At 42.2% G+C, this 19,185-nt stretch overlaps 1 protein-coding gene across 1 annotated transcript in view; it reads left to right on the forward strand.

Annotated features, from left to right (window-relative positions):
- Kdm7a (lysine demethylase 7A) overlaps window positions 1–19,185 on the forward strand; it is a 59,623-nt gene that overhangs the window by 8,202 nt on the left and 32,236 nt on the right. The window contains exon 2 of the mRNA XM_051174740.1: window positions 14,751–14,836. Coding sequence (XP_051030697.1) covers window positions 14,751–14,836 — 86 coding nt within the window. The remainder of the gene's footprint in view (window positions 1–14,750; window positions 14,837–19,185) is intronic.

Below are 19,185 nucleotides of genomic sequence, written 5' to 3' on the forward strand. Positions count from 1 at the left end.
TTGCTGTGTAACTTTCCATGTTTAGCTTCAGCAGGATCTTATTTTAAATCTCTATGACCACGTAACTCCTTTCTGTGGGTCCTTCCGGTCTTACTCCATTTTTCTGTTGTATGTGGGCATTTAAGTTGTTTGCAGTATTTTGTAGCTACTAACACTATTGCTGTGAACAACCTTGTGTATGTATTCTCATAGTGTTGGGGATGTTTCTTTAGTTAGATTGTCAGTAATGGTAAATGGGGTCACAGTTATGATCCAGCTAGTTGGGAAGCAGAAGTAGGAGGATTGCAAATTCAAGACCAGTTTGGGCAACTGAGTCAGATTCTTTCTCAAAACAAACAAACAAACACACAAACACATTACAAGGGATGAGGAGGGTCTTGAGTTCAGTCCCAAGTGCTATCACTACCATCCAAGGAAATAATGCACACATTGTCTTATTAGTACTACTACATTTCTTTCTAGTAATTGGGTAAGCTTGAATTCTCACCAGCATTGTACATGGGTCTCACTATGTAGCCCAGACTAATTTGAAACTCTACTTAGCCCAGAGTGACTTTGAACAGAGACCATTCTGACTGCCAGAGTGCAGGCATGTGCCTGACTTCTGCCTTCTCTTGCTATGTGAGGGTTATTAGCCCTTTGTAGTAGTCATGACTAACCTCTTCAATGTTCATTTGTCTGTTAGTTTGTTATGTGGTGATTTTTGAACTGTGAAAACAAAGTTTTAAGTGATGTAGTTACATTTATTAACATTTCTTTTAATCAGCTCTGGAGTTGAGTTATAATCCTTTTCAATCCAAGGTTAAAGAGGTTTTTTTACCTGTGTTTTTCTAGTCCTTGTATAGCGCTCTCTCTCTCTCTCTCTCTCTCTCTCTGAGACAGGATTTCTCTATGTATCCCTGGCTGTTCTGGAACTCACTCTGTAGACCAGGCTGGCCTCGAACTCACAGAGATCCACCTGCCTCTGCCTCCCGAATGCTGGGATCAAAGGTGTGGACCACCATTGCCTAGTGATTAGGGTTTTTGTTGTTTTTTGTTTGTTTGCTTTTCTCCTTTTTTTAAAATAAAAAAGTGTATCCCAAGCAGCTTTGGTATCAATAGTATAAAATAATGTATAATTTATTTTTCTCTATGTGTCCTGGCATTGTTATTAAAAATTCCATATTGGGAGGTTAAGAGAGATGGCTCAGCTCTTAAGAGCACTTGCTGCTCAGAGGACCCAGGACCCATGTCAAGCAGCTCACAGGCGTCGTAATTTCAGCTCCTGGAACTCTAACACTTCTGATCTCCACAGGTGCCTGAGTCCGCATGCACACACCTACAAATAATAATTAAAAGTAGTGAAAACAGAGCTTTAGAGATCTTAATTGGGGTTGGAGAGGTCCAGGGTTCAGTTCCCAGCACTCACTGTAATTCCAGGATATCTGGTGCCCTCTTCTGGTCTCTGTGAACACCCGGTATGCATGTGGTACACATACATACATACATACATACATACAGAGGCTCACACAAAGCCCATAAAATGAATGATATACAAGTAATACATCTTTTTTAGAAAACTCCAGTAGTTTGAGATACCCACATCCTTACCATCCTATATACATGGCTGAAAAATCCCACGTATGGTTGATTGTGTTTCTGTACATTCTGTTTCACTGTCTCTGTTTGCGGACCAGCAGCACACACTGTTTACGATGCAGGGGCTTTTATAGTGTGTTTTCAGGTCTGAGAAGGCCAGGCTTGTCTTCTTGGTTTTGTCATCAATGTTTTTCTGACTGCTCCTTACAGATTTAGTTTTCTTTGTGAACTTTAGTATTAACTTCCCTAAAGTTTTCTTTACACAAAGGACTTATATTTTAAATGTATATATGTTTCTGTATCTATGTTATATATGTGTGTTTGCTTGAGGAGGCCAGCAGAGGGCGTGGAGTTGGGGTTACGGGCAGTTGTGAGTCGGCCAGTGTGGCTGCCTAGGACTGAGTGTGGGCAGGGCAGCAATGTTCCCATTAAGCCATCTCTTTAGTCTATAACTTGTCTAGTTTTATCAGAAACGCAGTGCTCTTTTTATTGAGATTGCATTAAATTTATAAATTTAACAGTAAGCTGACATTGTATAATGTTGTAGAATGACTAAGTGTGTGTTAAATTTCTTTTGTGTAGCTTTTGCTCATTTCTTTTTGTTTTTTTGGGTTTTTTGTTTCAAGACAAGGTTTCTCTGTGTAACAGCTCTGGCTGTCCTGGAACTCTCTGTAGATTAGGCTGGCTTCAGACTCACAGAGAATTTCCCTGCCTCTGCCTCCCTAGTGCTGGGGTAAAGGCGTGTGGCACTACTGTCTGGCTGTTTTGCTTATTACTTAAGATTATTTCTAAATATTTACTTCTTTTTAATTACTTTTTTAAATGGGATTTTCTTATTTGTTTGGTTATTGTTTGTGCATATGAATGTTGGATTTTTGGTTACATTTATATCTTGCTATCTTACCGGAAGAATCGGATTTTAGGGACTGGAGATGTAATTCGGGTGTAAAGTGTGGGCCTAGCGTGTGGGTTTCCGGAGTTTTCCATGCCACACAGCCAGGAGAGGTAGTGCATACCTGTAATCATGGCACTTTGGTGGTTATCAGAGGTTCAAGGCCATCCTTTGCTACGTAATGTGTTTGATTTATCAGCTTGTGATACATTTGACCCTGTCTCAAAACAAAAAACCAGAAGCCAGCACAAACCTGTTCTAGTTTAGGGTTACTGTTGCTGTGATGGAGCACTATGACCAAAGCATCTTAGGGGGAAGGGTCTATTTAAAGGCTTATGCTTCTACATCTCCGCTCACTGAAGGAGCCAGGACAGAAGCCAGACCCTCCCCACTACCCCCCCCCCCGCAGGGTTTTGTTTGTTACGTGCAAGTTTCTGTGGATGGTTCAGTTAAGGGACACTCATCCCCAGGAGTGAAGTCGCAGCCACTGTGATCCATAGCCGGAGTGCAGACTTTGCTGCCTGCTCCGGGCCTGTTCTTCTGCAGTCACTGCATAAGCCGGGGACATGGTCCCGCCCCCGGGAGTGACGTGCGGCCTCCGTGCCGCCCCGGAAGAAGCACCGGCTGACATGGTGCTGAAGTGGATAGTGGAGAAACACTGGGTTAAGAGGCTCGCACAGCACAGGGGAACAAAGGGAGGGAGACTCACGGCCCGGAACCGCTCCCACCAAGGACTGCACGCGGGGCCAGCCACTTAGTGAACACTGACACACTTAAGGTCAGTGCTTTGACTCCTGCAGAGGAAAGCTGTTTTACTGCCGTTGGTTCTGAACGCCTGGACCCTGCCATCCTCACACGTGAGGCAGAGGCAGCCTGCAGATCCAGTTAGGAAGCGGCACCACACACGCAGGCTTGCAGGTTTTGGTACATTATGAAGGCCATGAGTGACTATAATTTCCACCATTGAGTATTGAGATACTTTGCACAGTTTTACTTATGTTGTTATTTAAAAATATTATTTATGGGGGGGGGGAGAGAATGAGCAAGAGCCCATATTTCAGCAGCGCGAGTGAAGAGGTCAGAGGGCAGTTTTCGGGATTTGGTTCTCATCTTGTTGAGGTTTGAGCTTAGCTCCCTTTTCTACCTCCCATCTCACTGCAGGAGTGCTGGAATTAGCTTTTTACACATGGGGATCAGACTTGGGTCCCCTAAGCCATCTCGCCAGCCTAACGTGGTTATTTTTTATGATCTAGCTCTACTCTACTAAGCAGGGTTCTCTAGAGGAGCCAGAACAGTAGAATGGAGATGTGTCCTTACAGGGGGCTTATTTGATTGGTTAACACAGGCGGGGCTGGGGTTCAACAATGACTGTCTCTTTGCAGGAGGCACAGGGAACCCAGAAATTACTCAGTCACAAAGCGGATGTCCCTGCAGCCGCGGTCTGGTGCTGGAGGCTTGTGAGTTCTCTGGAAAGTAGTGTCAGTACTGTGGAAGACCAAGGAGGCTAGAGTCTGAGGGCAGTGACAGACAGGTCCTTGCTTAGGAACCGAGGAGAAGCTGGCCACACTGTATTCTCCTTGGCTCTCTTTATATTGGACCCGCCTGCTAGAAGGTGCCACGCTCTTTGAAAGCGGGCATTTCTCCCCTTTGTTAGTTCTCCCTAGACATGCCCTCAGACATGTCCCGTTGACAAGTGTCAGGTTGACAGTGAAGAGTAATTGCTGTACCAGTTACAGGTCACTGGACCTTCTAGTGGGAATTAACAAGTACCCAGTGGACTGGAGCCTGTAATGACAGCTTATCTTTGGAGTGGCTCGAATATGTAATTAAGTAAAAGAGTTCTCCTGAATGTTACATGCTTTATATCTTGCCTTGACTTGCATGTTTTAAATAGAACTGTCTGATATTTGCAGGACAAGTCAGGGTGGCATGGTTTCTGATTGTTCTAATAATAAAAACTCGGAGACAGATACTGAGGTTAAAGCTGAAGATCAGAGAAGCAAAGCGGCCAGTCTCTAGAGAGTTCTCACCTTTACCAGAGCTCAGACCAGAGGGGTGACCCTGTCCTCAGACTGCGTCTGTGTCCACCAAACCTCAGACTGTACTGAGCTCCTGTCTCCTCCCGCCTTACATCCCTCTCTAGTGCTGGGATTAAAGGCGTGGATCCCAAGTGCTGAGACCTCCTTTGTGTGAGCTCTGTTTCTCTTTAGACTAGATCTATTTTGTGTAGCTCAGGGTGGCCTTGAACTAACAGAGATCTGTCTGCCTCTGTCTCCCAATTGCTGGAATTAAAGGTGTGTACCACCCACCGTCTGGGCTCTATGGCTAATTAGTATGGCTAGCTCTGTGCTCTGATCCTCAGGCAAGCTTTATTTGTTAGATCATAAACAAAATATTACCAAAAGACAGTACCACCCTTTTTGCTGCTGCTGAACACTTACGGTTTATAATTTTACCGAAGTTCTTTTATTCCCTGGATCATATGTGAAATTCCATACAGGGATATTTATTATGGATTATGTCAAAATTTCCATGTTCCAAACCCTATTTGACTTATTCTTCATCCAAAATGGAGAGGCATGCTACGGGTATTGTTTCCTTACCCAATGCGGAATGCTACCTTAGTTGCTGTCCTTACAGAAAATTCACTCATGAATGCTTTTGCTTGGCTCAGCCTTTTTCTTTTAGGAAACATGCCTTGGAAAAGTTACTTACAGACAAGAAAGGTTAGCAGAAGGACCAGATCTGCTTGATTTTTAGGTGACTCCTATCCTTTGTAGCTGACTGAATCCCAAATTGTCTTAGAAAAGTCTTCTTGCTATTGTCTTTTATTTCAGGGTGTCGTCTCTGAGCTTTGTGTATATTAAACTTTCAGTAGGTGTCAGTTGGTTCTAGAAAATACACCTGTTCTTTCTATACTCAATAGTATAATACTCTGTACTCAGTAGAAATGAGCCTGCAACTGTTTATAACTGTATACAATGGCTATGGTTTATTTTAAAGACTTTGGTTATGGCCAGGCATGCTAGTTTTCATTCCTGTAATCCCAGCACTTAAAAGGTTGAAGCAGGAGAATTGTCAACAAGTTTGAGATCCGCTTGAGCTATAGAGTAGTGTAAGATGTTTTCTCAAAGGCAGGGAAAAGCTGGGCATGGTGGCACACACTCTTTAATGCCAGCGCTTGTGAGGTGGAGGTAGCTGGGTCTCTGTTCATTTGAGACATAGCAAGTTCAGGTCAGCCTGGGTCATATAGTAAGCAAGGCCTTGTTTCAAATTAAAACTAGTAAGTAAGCAATCACATACATACATACATACATACATACATACATACAAAACATCAACCAAAAATAATAAACCCCCTCTTTCTATTTATAACCTACTTATCAGCGTTCTTTTATTAACAGTATGTTTGGGAAAATCTGGATGATATAGTGGCACTTGGAGGTACATAACACAAAAAGAAGACTGGCATTTTACATAAGTTTATGTTGAGTAGGGACCCTTTATTTCTAAACTTGCAGCCAGATCTGAAAATTAAAAAAAAAAAAAAAATTAGGTGGGAGCTTGGGGCTCACACCTTTAATTCCAGCCCGTGATAGGCGGAGGCAGGCGGATCTGTGTGGTTTGAGTCCAACCTGGTCTACATAGTGAGCTCCAGGCCAGCCAAGGCTACATAGTGAGACCCTGTCTCAAAACAAAACAAACTAACAAACCAAAAAATCCAAAAAACAAAACAAAACAAAAAAAAAACCCAAAGCAGCAACAACAACAAAAATGTTAACTCCTTCTTCATCAGCAAAAGTATCAATATTTCAGAAAAAGAACTTGAAAAAAAATTTAGTTTATTCCTCATCACACTCACTGTAGTTCACTTCCCTTTTATATTTATAAAAATGTATTTTCTGTTTTTAAGGTACAGGCTATATAGTGATGTCTGGCCTGGAATTCACTAAGCAGACTAGGCTGGCCTCCAACTCAGAGGTCCACCTGCCTCTGCTTCAGGGCTGCTGGGACTGAAGGCGTGTGTACCACAGCCTGCTCAATGCATATTTAAACGAGATCTAGGATAGTAGTCCTGACTGGTACCCTAATCTATTTAGTGTTCCTGCTTTTGTAGGCATTGGCTGTGGGACCTCTGTAGGTCTGAGTAGGGAATGCTGAACTATGCATGAAATACTGGCTGTATGGAGCCTGGAGTCTCATTGCAGTAATAGACTTGACATTGTACTATCCACTCTGGTAGGGCTTTAGATGAATAGTCCCCCGGTGCCATTCCCTACCAAGCAGGCTGTAATACAATCACCTGGGGATCTTGTTAAGAGTAAAGATCATTGGCCTTCCAATTAACTTTCCCCTGTAGATTGAAGGCAGAACTTAGGGCGTGGTTTTGTGTATGTGTATTCATGTTCCTTGCTCTCTCTGTCTCTTTCTCTCTTTGTATGTGCGTGCGTGCGTGCATATGCGTGCCTGCCTGCCTGGTACTGATGTTGAATGTCATCCCCAACCATTCCTTTACTTAGTTTTTAGGACAGGGCCTCTCACTGGAGCGTACCAGCTCACCTAGACTGGCTGTCCGTGAACCCCAGGGTTGCTGTGCCCGACCCTTAGCCTGGGATTGTAAGTGTCTCCGTGTCGTCTGGCTTTTGTGTAAGTGTGGCTTCTGGGGTGGGCTGTCTAACCCTCCCTACTCCTCATTGCATGGGAAGCACTTCACAGACCATCTCCCCACCCCGTTAGAAACAGAGTGCACAGTGCAGATTTCAGTTGCAGAAGGCTGTGTACGAAAAGTCCTCTCATCCGTTCTGCATCCGTCTCGTTTTTTCCTAGGCGTTTCAGAACTGTTATTGCACGTCCTTCCACACACACAGGTGTGGGGACAGATTGTTCCTTTCTGGAATATCTCATGTCTCCCATTGAACTTCTTCCTTCTTTGGAAAGGCTGTCCTAGTGGCAACTGGAAAAGACCCAGTGGGCATTGAGAGTCACAGGTGAGCGTTACAGGGGTTAGAAACAGGTTTTTTGGAATGTTAATTCCCTAAATCTTGAATCTCATAAGGAACTCTCTCTAGTCACCACACGGTTATTTTCCAGATTTATACAAACTTTTACATGTTCTTTTCTCCCTAGCTAATGATTACATAGAATCATTAGTCAAAAATACACGATTGAGGGGCTCAGAGGTTAAGCGCACTTGCTGTTTTTGCAGAGGACTCAAGGTGGCCACAACCACTCCAGCCCCAGGGGATGATTCTGGTCTCTGCAGGCACCGATACCACACACCAGGAAATCATAAAGGCTAGGGCTGGAGAGACGTCTCCGCAGTAAAAGCACTCCTGCTCTTCCAGAGGACTTGAATTAGGTTCCTATGGCTCACAACCGTCCCATCAGGCCAGTCCTAGGGGACCAGTGCCCTCTTCTGGACTTCAGGCATTGCACACACATGGTACACATGATACATGATGCAGTTGAGCTTGTAGACACCTGCTTACAATCCTAGGTATCCTCAGTTACATAAAACCAAAAATTAAAAACCAAAACATGCTAAAATATATGGTCAACAGCAGGAAAGAGGCATAATGTGGTGGAATCTGCTATAAATAAGGTTTCCAATCTTCAGGCTTGGTTGCTGTTTTACTTTCTGTTATTACAGGACGTGTGTGCATGTGGGGTTGGACAGAAGATGGCGGGGGTAGGGGGCAAATTATACCACTAAACTCTCTACAAAACATTTCTTTCTGCAATACCAAAATGTAAGAGATTCTTCTGTTCATATCTCTGTTAGTGACTTCCCTGTCCTCAGTCACTGTGGCCACGTGCGCACTTGACAAGAGGCTGCTGGTAAAGCGGAGTGAGGACGGAGTGAGGACTGTGAGTTTGAGGGGTAGAGTGATTGGTGGGGAGACCTATGGGCAGTGAAAAGTAGCACTCTGACCACGTGGGAAGTGTCTCCTGGAGCACTCCCTCCATGGGGACTAGTCCACTGGTGAGCGCCATTGTGGCTTGCATTGGTCGGTCTGTGTGCTCAGTGCCGTCCGTCTGTACAGAGGCGGCCAAGACAGCAAGCACACTCTCATGCTCAACAAGCAAACAGTTAAGGGAGCAGCATGTGAATCATCCTGTTTTCACATACTCATCACAGAATAATATCAATGGAGTCATGTCAGCAACATTTCAGCTTTTAAGAGTATTTTATAGCAAAATTCATTTATTGATTTTTTTTTTAACCCCCACGTTTTCTTTTTTCTCTTGTTTTCTTTGTTGCTTCCGTTTATATTGTCTTTTGTTTTTCACCCTCATTAGGGAAGATGTTTGTAGCTGGTTGGGAAGCTATGGGACACTTGGAAGCATGAACCCAGCTGTGAAGGTAGGGAGTGGTTCATAGTCTGAGAAATAGTGAAGAGGGGAATTTAGTTTGCAGTGTGTCCGTAACTGTTCTAAGACCTAACCTGATTCCAGGATTGAAACATGAAATAAGATCAAGCTGTAAACAATCTTCTGTGATGTGGAGTTAATTCACTGCAAAGGCCATTTCTTCTGTGGATATTAGTGTGGGGTATTAGGGGTACAGGGTAACTCAGTCCTGATTGTGTTAAATGCCAAAGTCAAGAAATTAGATAGCTTTGTGCTTTAGATGAGCTGGTGAACTTTAAAAAGGGTGTATTTACCCATTTTTATTTATGTGTATATGTATGTGCCTGTGTGTGATTGTGTGTGTGTGTGTGTGTGTGTGTGTGTGTGTGTGCGCGCGCGTGTGCCTTCAGGGGCTATATTAGAATGAATGAGTCAATTCATCCATTCATTTGACCCACTTACTCATCCATCCATCCATCCATCCATCCATCCATATGTCCGTCTGTCTGACTGTCTGTAATACGTCCATCCACCCACCCAAAGAGGATTTATTAGAATGGTTTACAAGTTGTGATCCAGCTAATCCAACAGTGGTTATCTATATTAATTGGATGTTCAAAAATCCAGTACTTGTTCAATTCACAAGGCTGGATGTTTCAACTGGTCTTCTGTATATGCCAAAATCCCAAATAAGTAGGCTCTAATACCAGTGAAAGAATGGAGTTAACTGGGATCATTGTAGACATAGTACTGGGGAATGTCCTAAGGGACTGAATTTAGGAAATAGAACTGTGTATCAGTGAAACATGGGAAGGGTGCTCTGTGGACGCTTGTGTGGCCCTCTGCCCGGGAGGGAGACTTTGCTCTGGGCTTAAAGATGACATAGAGTAAGGCTACTTGGTGACAGATGGAAAGACGACTTGATGGAGTCTGCTGTGAGAGGCTCTTAAAAGAGTTTGGCCACCCATTGTCACAGCTCCAAGAGTAGAGAATATAAACGGGTGCATTATCTAAGAGGAGGGAAGTGTTTGGCAGATCCTGGTGAATCGTGGTCAGTCATTAGTTCAATTCTGTTCACATCAAGCGTCCATTCCCTACTCTCCCAAAGCCAACTAAACAACAGTTTCAGAAGATAAGGCAATAGAAAGTGCCAAAGTTGTCACCACTGCACTCACCAAATGGCAGTGAGATTGTTCATTGATGGAAACTGTTCAGCAAAGTTCATACTGTTACCCCACAAGACCCTTCACTGCCCCCACACAAACAGTGGTCTAGTAAACAGTGAACTTTCTGCTCTTAGGAAAACTGTGACAGCTTGTTATGGAAAGGGAAGTTTAAGAAGAGAAATAAAGGGGAGACTAAACAACCTTAAAACCTTGCTTGCAGGGTTGTGAGTCTCTCATGAGTCCCCATACCTTTCTCTTGCTTTCTCTGTCTTAGGTTCCGGGGTCTTTAGTGAGCAGTGTGGAGGGAGGAGAGGGTAGGCCTGATAGAAGAAGAGTGTGTTGGTTGTGAGACTAAATTTGAATTTTAAAATTATATTTTCTGTGATTAATTTAAATGGTCCTTTCCAGATTTACTCACCAAATTTACCATTTTAAAGATACTTTTATTTATTTTATGTGTATTCATTTTGCCTACATGTATAAAAGTGTACTATGTATGTGCATGGTTGCCCACACAGGAAAAGGGTATCAGATTCCCTAGGACAGGACTTATAGATAGTTGTAAACCTCCATATGGGTGCTGGGGGGCCCAAACCTTGAGTCCTCAAGAGCAGCAAATGCTTTTTACCATAGCTGTCTCTCCAACACCCAGATTGACTATTTCTGAGATACCAGATTGTCTAAGTGGTAAAGTTTGCACGTCAGTTTAGGTGTGTTGTGCTAGTTGATGGGAATTAGTCAAAAGTAGAAGACATCACTGGTGTTATATTTTGTTTTAATATATATTATCTTGTGTTTTTTGAGACAGAGTCTCATGTATCGAGGATGATCTTGAACCCTGTTAATGCTCATGTTGGAGATGTGCATCCCCACACTAACTCGCTGGCGTTTTAGTAGCCCACATGGCTGAGGTGAGGTGAGGTGGTGAGAATTAGGAGCTGCAGAGAGGAACTCGTGATTTTTGAGAATAGTCAAGTTTTGCCCTAAATGTCTTTAACTAATTGGAATGCCCCTGCCTCCTCTTTCCCTATTGTGGGAGTCACCTTTGTGTGCTTGAGATGTTTGTAGATGAGTTGATGATATGAGTCAGTTTAGGTTTTCCAGGACAGACTAGTTAATTCTTTTGATATTAGCATCATTTTTTAAGGAGAAGAAATTCAATAGTCAAGTTAGGGCAAGGACAGACAAGACAATCCATGTCTTCCTAGAAGTGCTGGATGGGTTTCTATGGGCTTAAGTTTCTGTTTTGTTGGGAGTAGAGAATCTACTACATAAACTGACTGTGGTGGAGCACACCTTTAATCCCACTGCCTGGGAGACTGAGGGAGGGGGTCAGATCTCTGTGAGTTTGAGGCCAGCCTCCCCTACAAAGAGAGTTCCAGGACAGCCACAGTTGTTATGCAGTGATGTGGGATATGCTGTGAAAATGTTTTATTGCCATTGGTTAATGGAAAAGCTGACATGGCCAGTAGCCAGGCAGAATCCAAGCAAAGATACAGGGAAATTTTGGGAGTCTGGGAGAAGCCAGCAGCCACGGGCCTTGTGGTGATGCACAGATGAATAGAAATGCATCAGTTTAAGTTGTAAGAGCTAGTTAGTAAAAGTCTGAGTCATCAGCCAGATATTTATGATTAATATAAGCCTCTGAGTGGTTATTTGGGAACTGGTGGGCAGGAGAGAAACTTCCGGTTACAATACAGAGAAACCCTGTCTTGAAAAACAGAAGTGGGGGGGGGGAGAACCTATAATACCTAATGAACCTCATTTTCGAAATTCAGGCACTCTGGTTTTGAGCTCTCACATACATCTCATTATTTACAATGATCTTTTATAAGTCCCGCTTTAGCTACTCTGTCTTAGAGAGAGTGGGTGATATGGAACTCACTGTGGAGAGCCAGGCTAGTCTGGAACTTGTGAAGTGTTAGAAATAGAGATGTGTACCATAATGCTCTACTCCCACACTTGAACTTTCAGCTTTATGTATGTATACCACATACGAGCCAGCTGTCCATAGAAGAGGACATTGGATCCCTTGGAACTGGGGTTACAGATGTAGGGAGCAAAGCTCTTAACTGCAGAGCCATCTCTTCAGCTTCTCCCATCCCCCAGCGCCCCCCCCCCCCCCCCCCCCCCCGGTTTCTTTGTGTAGCTTTGGCTGTCCTGGGATTTGTTCTGTACACCAGGCTGGCCTCGAACTCAGAGATCCCCTTGTCTCTGTCTCCCGAGTGCTGGGATTAAAGGTGTGTGCCACTGTGCCCAGCCAGGTCTTGTAGTATATCTTAATTGTTTTTTTCCTTAAAACAGTCTCATTGCGTAGCCCAAGCTGGCCCTGAACGGGCGGGTGACCCTCCTCTGCTGGGATAGCAGGTGTGTGACATGACGCCTGGATGTGTCTGTTTTCTTTTTTCTCTTTTTAAACTTAACGGGTTAATTTGTAGAATTACAAAATAATAATAATAATAATAATAATAATAATAATAATTATTATGTGTGTCTGTGTTTGAATTTATGCATGCTAAGTGCTGTGCCCAGAGGCTGGAAGAGGATGTTGGATTCTCTGGAGTTGGAGTCTAACATGGGTGCTGTGAGCCAAATTGGGTCCTCTGTAAGAGCAACACACACTTATGTAATGCTTTGCCGTCTCTCCAGCCCCTGATTTGTAGAATTTATTTGCTCATTGTGTAGGGCCGTAGCTCTTCGTTGAGTATTCATTTCTGTATGGAATTCTGCTACACTGTAATTAATGTTATTGTTGATAGACTATTATAAATAGATTAGTTATTTGCATACAGGTAGATTACCTGGAGTATATTGCATGTGTTTTGTTCTCTAAAAATCTCTGTATAGAATTGCACTTCTGTCAGTAATTTATGTAAGTAGTCCTCATCGCTCCACACACTCTTCAACATTTAGTATCTTCACACTTTATGTTTTAGCTGGCATAGTGGAATATTATGGAATTTTTTTGTCATTTTAATTATAGTTCTCATTATTTATGAATTTTCATGGTTGGTGAGTATCTGCATAGAAATGTTACTCTGACTTGTTTTTGCCCTTTATCATAAAATTGTAGTTTATTGAACAGAAGTTATTTTAATATGGCCGAAATGACCACTTCCTCCCCTCATGGGGGCTTTTGTGTTCTAAGATAAACTTTTATCACAAAGTCAATTTTGTGCCTTTTCCTTTTGCTTGTACTTAGATTTATAATTTCATTTGAAAATCTTTTTTCCTTTTTTTTCTTTTTGTTTGGAGACAGGGTCTTACTGTGGAGACCTCTGTGAATTTGAGGATGGCCTCAAACTCCCAGAGATCCACCTGCCTTTGCCTTTGAAGTGCTGGGATTAAAGGTGTGCACAGCCATGCCTGGCAACTACAATACATTTTTTTTTCTTTTCCCCATAAGAATAAATGAAATGTATCTTAGTAGATCCTTTCATTCAAAAGTCTGTCCTGTGTGTTCACTCTTCAGTGACCTCCTACACTTCATGTGAGTGTCCCTGTGTGTATGGGGCTTGGGAGCGCTGATGGTATTCTGAATGGTCTTTACAATACGTTTTCATATGTAGCAGAACTTTGTTTTCCCTTCTAAGAGTATTTGTCTATCTTGTACATTCTTAGCTCTTTTCATTTTGACATCAGTTTTAGAATCATTTTGTGAGATTCCACGTTGTTTGGGATTAAATTGAATTTTATCAGTCATTTTCAGAAGAATTTAATTTTTTAAAGATTTATTTATGTTTAGAAAAACAGTTTATGCTGGGAATCAAACTCGGGTCTTCTGGACGAGCATCCAGTGGCCTTAAATGCCGAGCCATCTCTTCATCTTGGTAGTTTCCTCTTTACTGCCACGCAGTTAACATTGGTCAGTTCTTGGGTCATTTCCTGTGCTACGAGATGCCTTTTCAGAAAGTCCCTGTTTGTGCCTATTTCAAGTGCTTTGTCTATTTCTTCCCTCCAACACTTTCAAATTTGAAGTCTTAAATTAAGATCTTTGGCCCATTTTGAATTGATTCTTGTGCTGGAAGAGAGATAGGTACCTAGTTGCATTATATGTGGGAATGGCCAGCTTACCTAATACCGTGTGTTTTTGTGGGGACACCATACTGTTTCTGTAACTGTGGCTCTGTAGTGTAGTTTGATAATTAGGTATTTTGATATTTCCAGCATTGCCTTTTCTGCTTAGGATTGCTTTTGTGTTTTTATATTATTTTAGGATTGCTAGTTCTGTGTGGAATGTAACTGAACTTTTGATGGGGCTTGTGTTCTAAGGGTTTGTTTTGATGCTCTTGGTAACGTCTTGAGGCGTATGTGCTTAGCTCAATAATGCCAGTCTTCTTTTTTCAAACACATTCATTTAAGGATATACATTTCTGTTTGCAAATTCTATAACCCACAAATTAGATTATGGAGCCCATTCATTGTTAAGATGGAAATAATGTTCAGAATCTCATCATGGTTTTTACCTTTTGACTCATCTTATTGACAATAATTTCAGAACAGATGACATTTACATAGTGCTTAAGGGTTTTTGATGTTTCCACAGCTGCACAAAGTGAATGGCTTCGTGTGCATTTGGATATGTTCTCACCCACAATTGCTAGCAAGTTTGTGGAGGGAGAGGGTAATAAAATTTATTCTTGTATATGTTTCAAATTTGCTATTTGAGTTACCATACATTTCTCACTTCAAGTCCAAGCGTTTCTTTTTAAAGTAGTAAAGTATTTCCATTCATGCTTTGTTTTGGTTTGTCTTTGTCTTAGCTGTGTCGGTGTAGAAGAGCATCATGCTGTTGACATCGACTTATACCACTGCCCCAACTGCGCAGTCCTACATGGTTCTTCCTTGAGTAAGTACTGGACGCTTAAGTGAAAATTAAATGTTTGAAACGTAGCATGGAAATGGTGGTAGTTTTGTGGTACTCTAATTAATATTATAATACCAAGAGCTGTAGGGCAGATTTCATTGAAAATACAGTACAGTTTTTGTCTAAAAATAATAAAGAAAAATTTGAGGTAGTCTAGTTACATAGCCTGTAGTGGCCCCCAAATTTCTTTATTTCTTTCTTTTTTGTTTTCAAGACAGGGTTTCTTTGTGTAGCTCTGACTGTCCTGGGACTCGGTCTGTAGATCAGGCTGGCCTCAAACTCACAGATTCACTTGACTCTTCACTCTACACACACACACACACACACACACACACACACCCAGAACTCAGGCTGGCCTCAAACTCACAGATTCACTTGACTCTTCACTACACACACACACACACACACACACACACACACACACACCCAGAGCTGGGATTAAAGGCCATGCTGCCAACTCAAGGCTCGGTCCCAAATTCTTGATCTTCCTGCCTCTGCCTCCCAAGTGCTGAGATTCCAGATAATAAGCCTTTGTTTGAATTATTAAATATGCCACAAGAAAAAGGGAGAAAAATACATTTTAAAAAATTTATTTATTCTTGTAAATTCCATTTTACATTTCAACCACAGCTCTTCCTCCCATCCTTCCTCCTGCCCCTTAAATACTAACATGGAGAGCCCTCAAATTTAAGAGAGCGCTCAAATTTAAGTACATCTTAAAAAAAAGCCCTTGCAATTTACTAAACATGGCAAAGAAAAACTTTCCTGATTGTGGAAACCCGTGTGACTGACATTATCCTGTTGAATCGGAGTAGTATGCAGAGTTAAGATTTGACTTTAACGGACAGCTGCGAATAGTGTATTAGGAGAAAATCAGGGTATTGATAGGTAAACTATAGCATGTACTTACAGAACTTGGTTGTCAAAGACTATCCGCTTAAGACTCCTTTATTCCCCACTCCTGGCGACCATGGAAAGATCAAGACGGATGAGGATAAGGCCAGAGCAGGTCTCTGGTGAGTCTTTTCAGAGCAGATAAGGTAAAGGCTGGAGTGATTTTCTTCCACTAGTCTATAGAGTAGACCAGTATTAGAAACAAAAGAATATTCATATTTGGTCTTTTACAGATAATTCCAAAGACAAAATTTAGATATTATTGTTCAGATTCAAGAGAAAATATTTAAAAGGCTTTAGAATATAGCTATTTATTGACAAATTTTGACTGCAAACTGTAATTTTTGTGTTCATAAAATTAAAGGGAAACTAGACTTTATTTTGAAACTAGAAAGAGGACTGGAGAGATAGCTCAGCTATAAGGGATAAGACTCAGACTTCAGTTTCCAGCACCCAAATTATCAAAGTCGTCTCTCTGGTTTCCACTTCCTGCACTTGGGAGGCAGATTTCTGTGCGTTCAAGGATTGCCTAGTTTATGTAACAGGCCAGCCAGGGGTGCATAGTGAGACCTGTCTCAAAAGCATACAAAATGAAACAAGAAGGGACCTTTGAGTGAGGGCGCTCTGATAACTGTGGCTGGTGTGTAGGTAATTTATAGAATTTATAGCCTCTTCGTTTTGAATATGGACTTTTGCCTGCCTTGTACTATTCTAAGTAAAAATTTTGTTATATGAAAATAGCATGTAAATGAGACTTAGTAACAGTTTGGCTGATCATTTATTAGAAATATTAATTTTTATAACCCCCTTATAAAATATGTAGGAATTTAAGCTGCAGTAATGCATAAGAATAGTTTATATCAAACACAGGTTACTTGTTTTCATAGTATACAGAATAAAACTTAAATTCAAGACACCTGGTAAAATTGTCACATGAGTCTTGTTTGGTGGAACACTGATGTATGTTGTATATAATAAATTAAATATGTTTTGGTCAAGAATAAGTCAGGAAGAAGTAAATAGTACAGTATTTTTATTTCAGGTGAAACAACTTTCATATCAGTTTTGGTGTAAAATTCAAGTATCTATTCCCTATATGAAATGACTTGAATTTTATTTGTATGAAATACTGAGTTACTAAGAGGCAGTACTACTTTAAACAATGCAGTCTATTTTTCCATATGATGTCATATTTTTAAAATCTATCACACTTGCTAAATTGATTATATGGACCATAATAGATTGTAACCTACCCTTTGAATAATGATGCTTCAAAGAGAAGCTTGCCTATGACTTGGCCCTTCAAGCTCCTCTTCTCTTGGAAAAACTTCATACCATGCATCGGCCATCTTCTGGGCAAGCATCCAACTTGGGGAAGATGCTCAAGATTCAGTCATGTATTTTGTCTTGACATAAGGCTCACCTTCCCCCATACTTCACCCACTTCCTGTTCCTGTCAGAATATCCCAGATGTCTTTGTTATAGGTATAATCGAGACACTGTAATACCCACTTAACAAGGTGCATATACTCTGTGGTTGGGAGTTAAGACCCTGATTTTAACGCAGAGCACTGCTCAGCATTTGTTCTGTGTGCTCCTCAGGCACATGCGCCCAGGCAGACCTTTTCTCCCTTTGCCTGTGACTTCTACTCAAACTAACCCTTCACTGCCTTCCTCTTAGACAGATTCAGGCAGCTGTCGTAGTGCATGATTTTATGTTTCAGGCTTGTTGGCCAAATAGGACAGTTGCATCTTTCTCCTACGCTATAAGTCATCACATTAAAGGAAGTTATAGAAGGAAGTTACAGTGTTGGTAGGTTATTATATACCAGATTTCATAGTGAGAAAATACTTGACCTATATTGTCTCCTACAATATGTGCAACAAAGTTATGTGAGATATAAGAGAAAGTATCTAATTAAATATTGTGTAGTTATTCATCAAAGGTGTAGTTTGGATCCATAGCTATCATCAAAAATTGAGTATATTTTACTGATTATTGTGCTCTGCAAAAATTAATATAAAAAATGGAACATGTGGCTGGGCCTGATGGCGCATGCTTTAATCCCAGCACTTGGGAGGCAGAGGCAGCCTGGTCTAGGAAAGCCAGTATTATGTAAAGAAGCCTTTGGCTGGGGGATGGGGAGGGGTGGGAGGGTGAGGGTGGGGGTGGCGGGGGGGGGCAGCATCAGCATTATAGTTCACTTAGCAAGTGATGATGCCTGTTGTTTTAACACAGAGCTGCCTGTATGGTAGGAATGTGAATTACTCACACTTTCCTGAGGTCATTTTGTAGTATATAACAAATATCTTTTAAAATAGTGCTGTTTGTATTAGTTTTTCTGTTGCTGTGATAAAATTCCATGACCAAGGCAACTTATGAAAGAAGTTTACTCAGGTCTATGGTTCAGCTTATTATGGTGGAGAACTCACATCTCTATTCCTAAGCAGGGGGCAGAGATAGTATACTGGGAATGGTCACCAGTGACATTGCTCCTCTGGCAAGGCCACGCCTCCTACTCCATCCCAAACAGCCAGCTGGGGGCACCTCAGTCAGATGGTCACACTTCCTTCTAGCACTGCTGGAGATGTATCTGGAGGGGTTAAAACAGAAAGATTTATGTCAGGGCTGTTAATTACGGTGCTCTGTGAAGAGAGATGGAGAGAAGCGGGGTGCCTGTCCTGGTCACTTTTATACAGCTGCAGAGCAACTGAGACTGGGGAATTATGGGAGTTGGGAAGTATTCAGGGTCCCTGACAGTTTCAAAGGGTTAGAGCCCACCATGGCGGAGTAACAGCTGAGAGCTCACAGCTTGATGAACAACCATGAGGCAGAGGCAGAGGGAGAGAGGGAGAGAGGGAGAGAGAGGGAGGGAGGGAGAGAGAGGGAGGGAGGGAGGGAGGGAGAGACAAGGAGGGAGGGAGGGAGAGACAAGGAGGGAGGGAGAGAGAGGGAGACAGGGAGGGAGGGAGGGAGGGAGAGACAAGGAGGGAGGGAGAGAGAGGGAGAGAGGGAGGGAGAGACAGGGAGGGAGGGAGGGAGGGAGAGACAGGGAGGGAGGGAGAGAGAGGGAGAGAGGGAGGGAGAGACAGGGAGGGAGGGAAGGAGGGAGGGAGAGAGAGGGAGGGAGGGAGCACTGGGAATTGCGTTATTTTGAACATCAAAGCTTGCCCCCAGTGACAACAGCTCTTCCAATAAGACCACTTTTTAATCCTTACCACGTAGCTCCACTAACTAGGGACCAAGTGTTCAAACACATTAGTCTCTGGGATCCATTGTCTTTCAAACCACTGTGCTAAAGAATCAAAAATAATTACGACGTGGCACATCTACACCTTGAAATTGTTGTTGGCTTTTAAATTGCTTTTGGGTATTGAATAGGTATAAAAACATGTGATGAAGATGAAAAGTTTCATGTCTGTGTACAGTAGAGGGG

The sequence above is a fragment of the Phodopus roborovskii genome, unplaced genomic scaffold, assembly GCF_943737965.1.
Source record: "Phodopus roborovskii unplaced genomic scaffold, PHOROB, whole genome shotgun sequence".
In the NCBI taxonomy this organism is placed as follows: domain Eukaryota; kingdom Metazoa; phylum Chordata; class Mammalia; order Rodentia; family Cricetidae; genus Phodopus; species Phodopus roborovskii.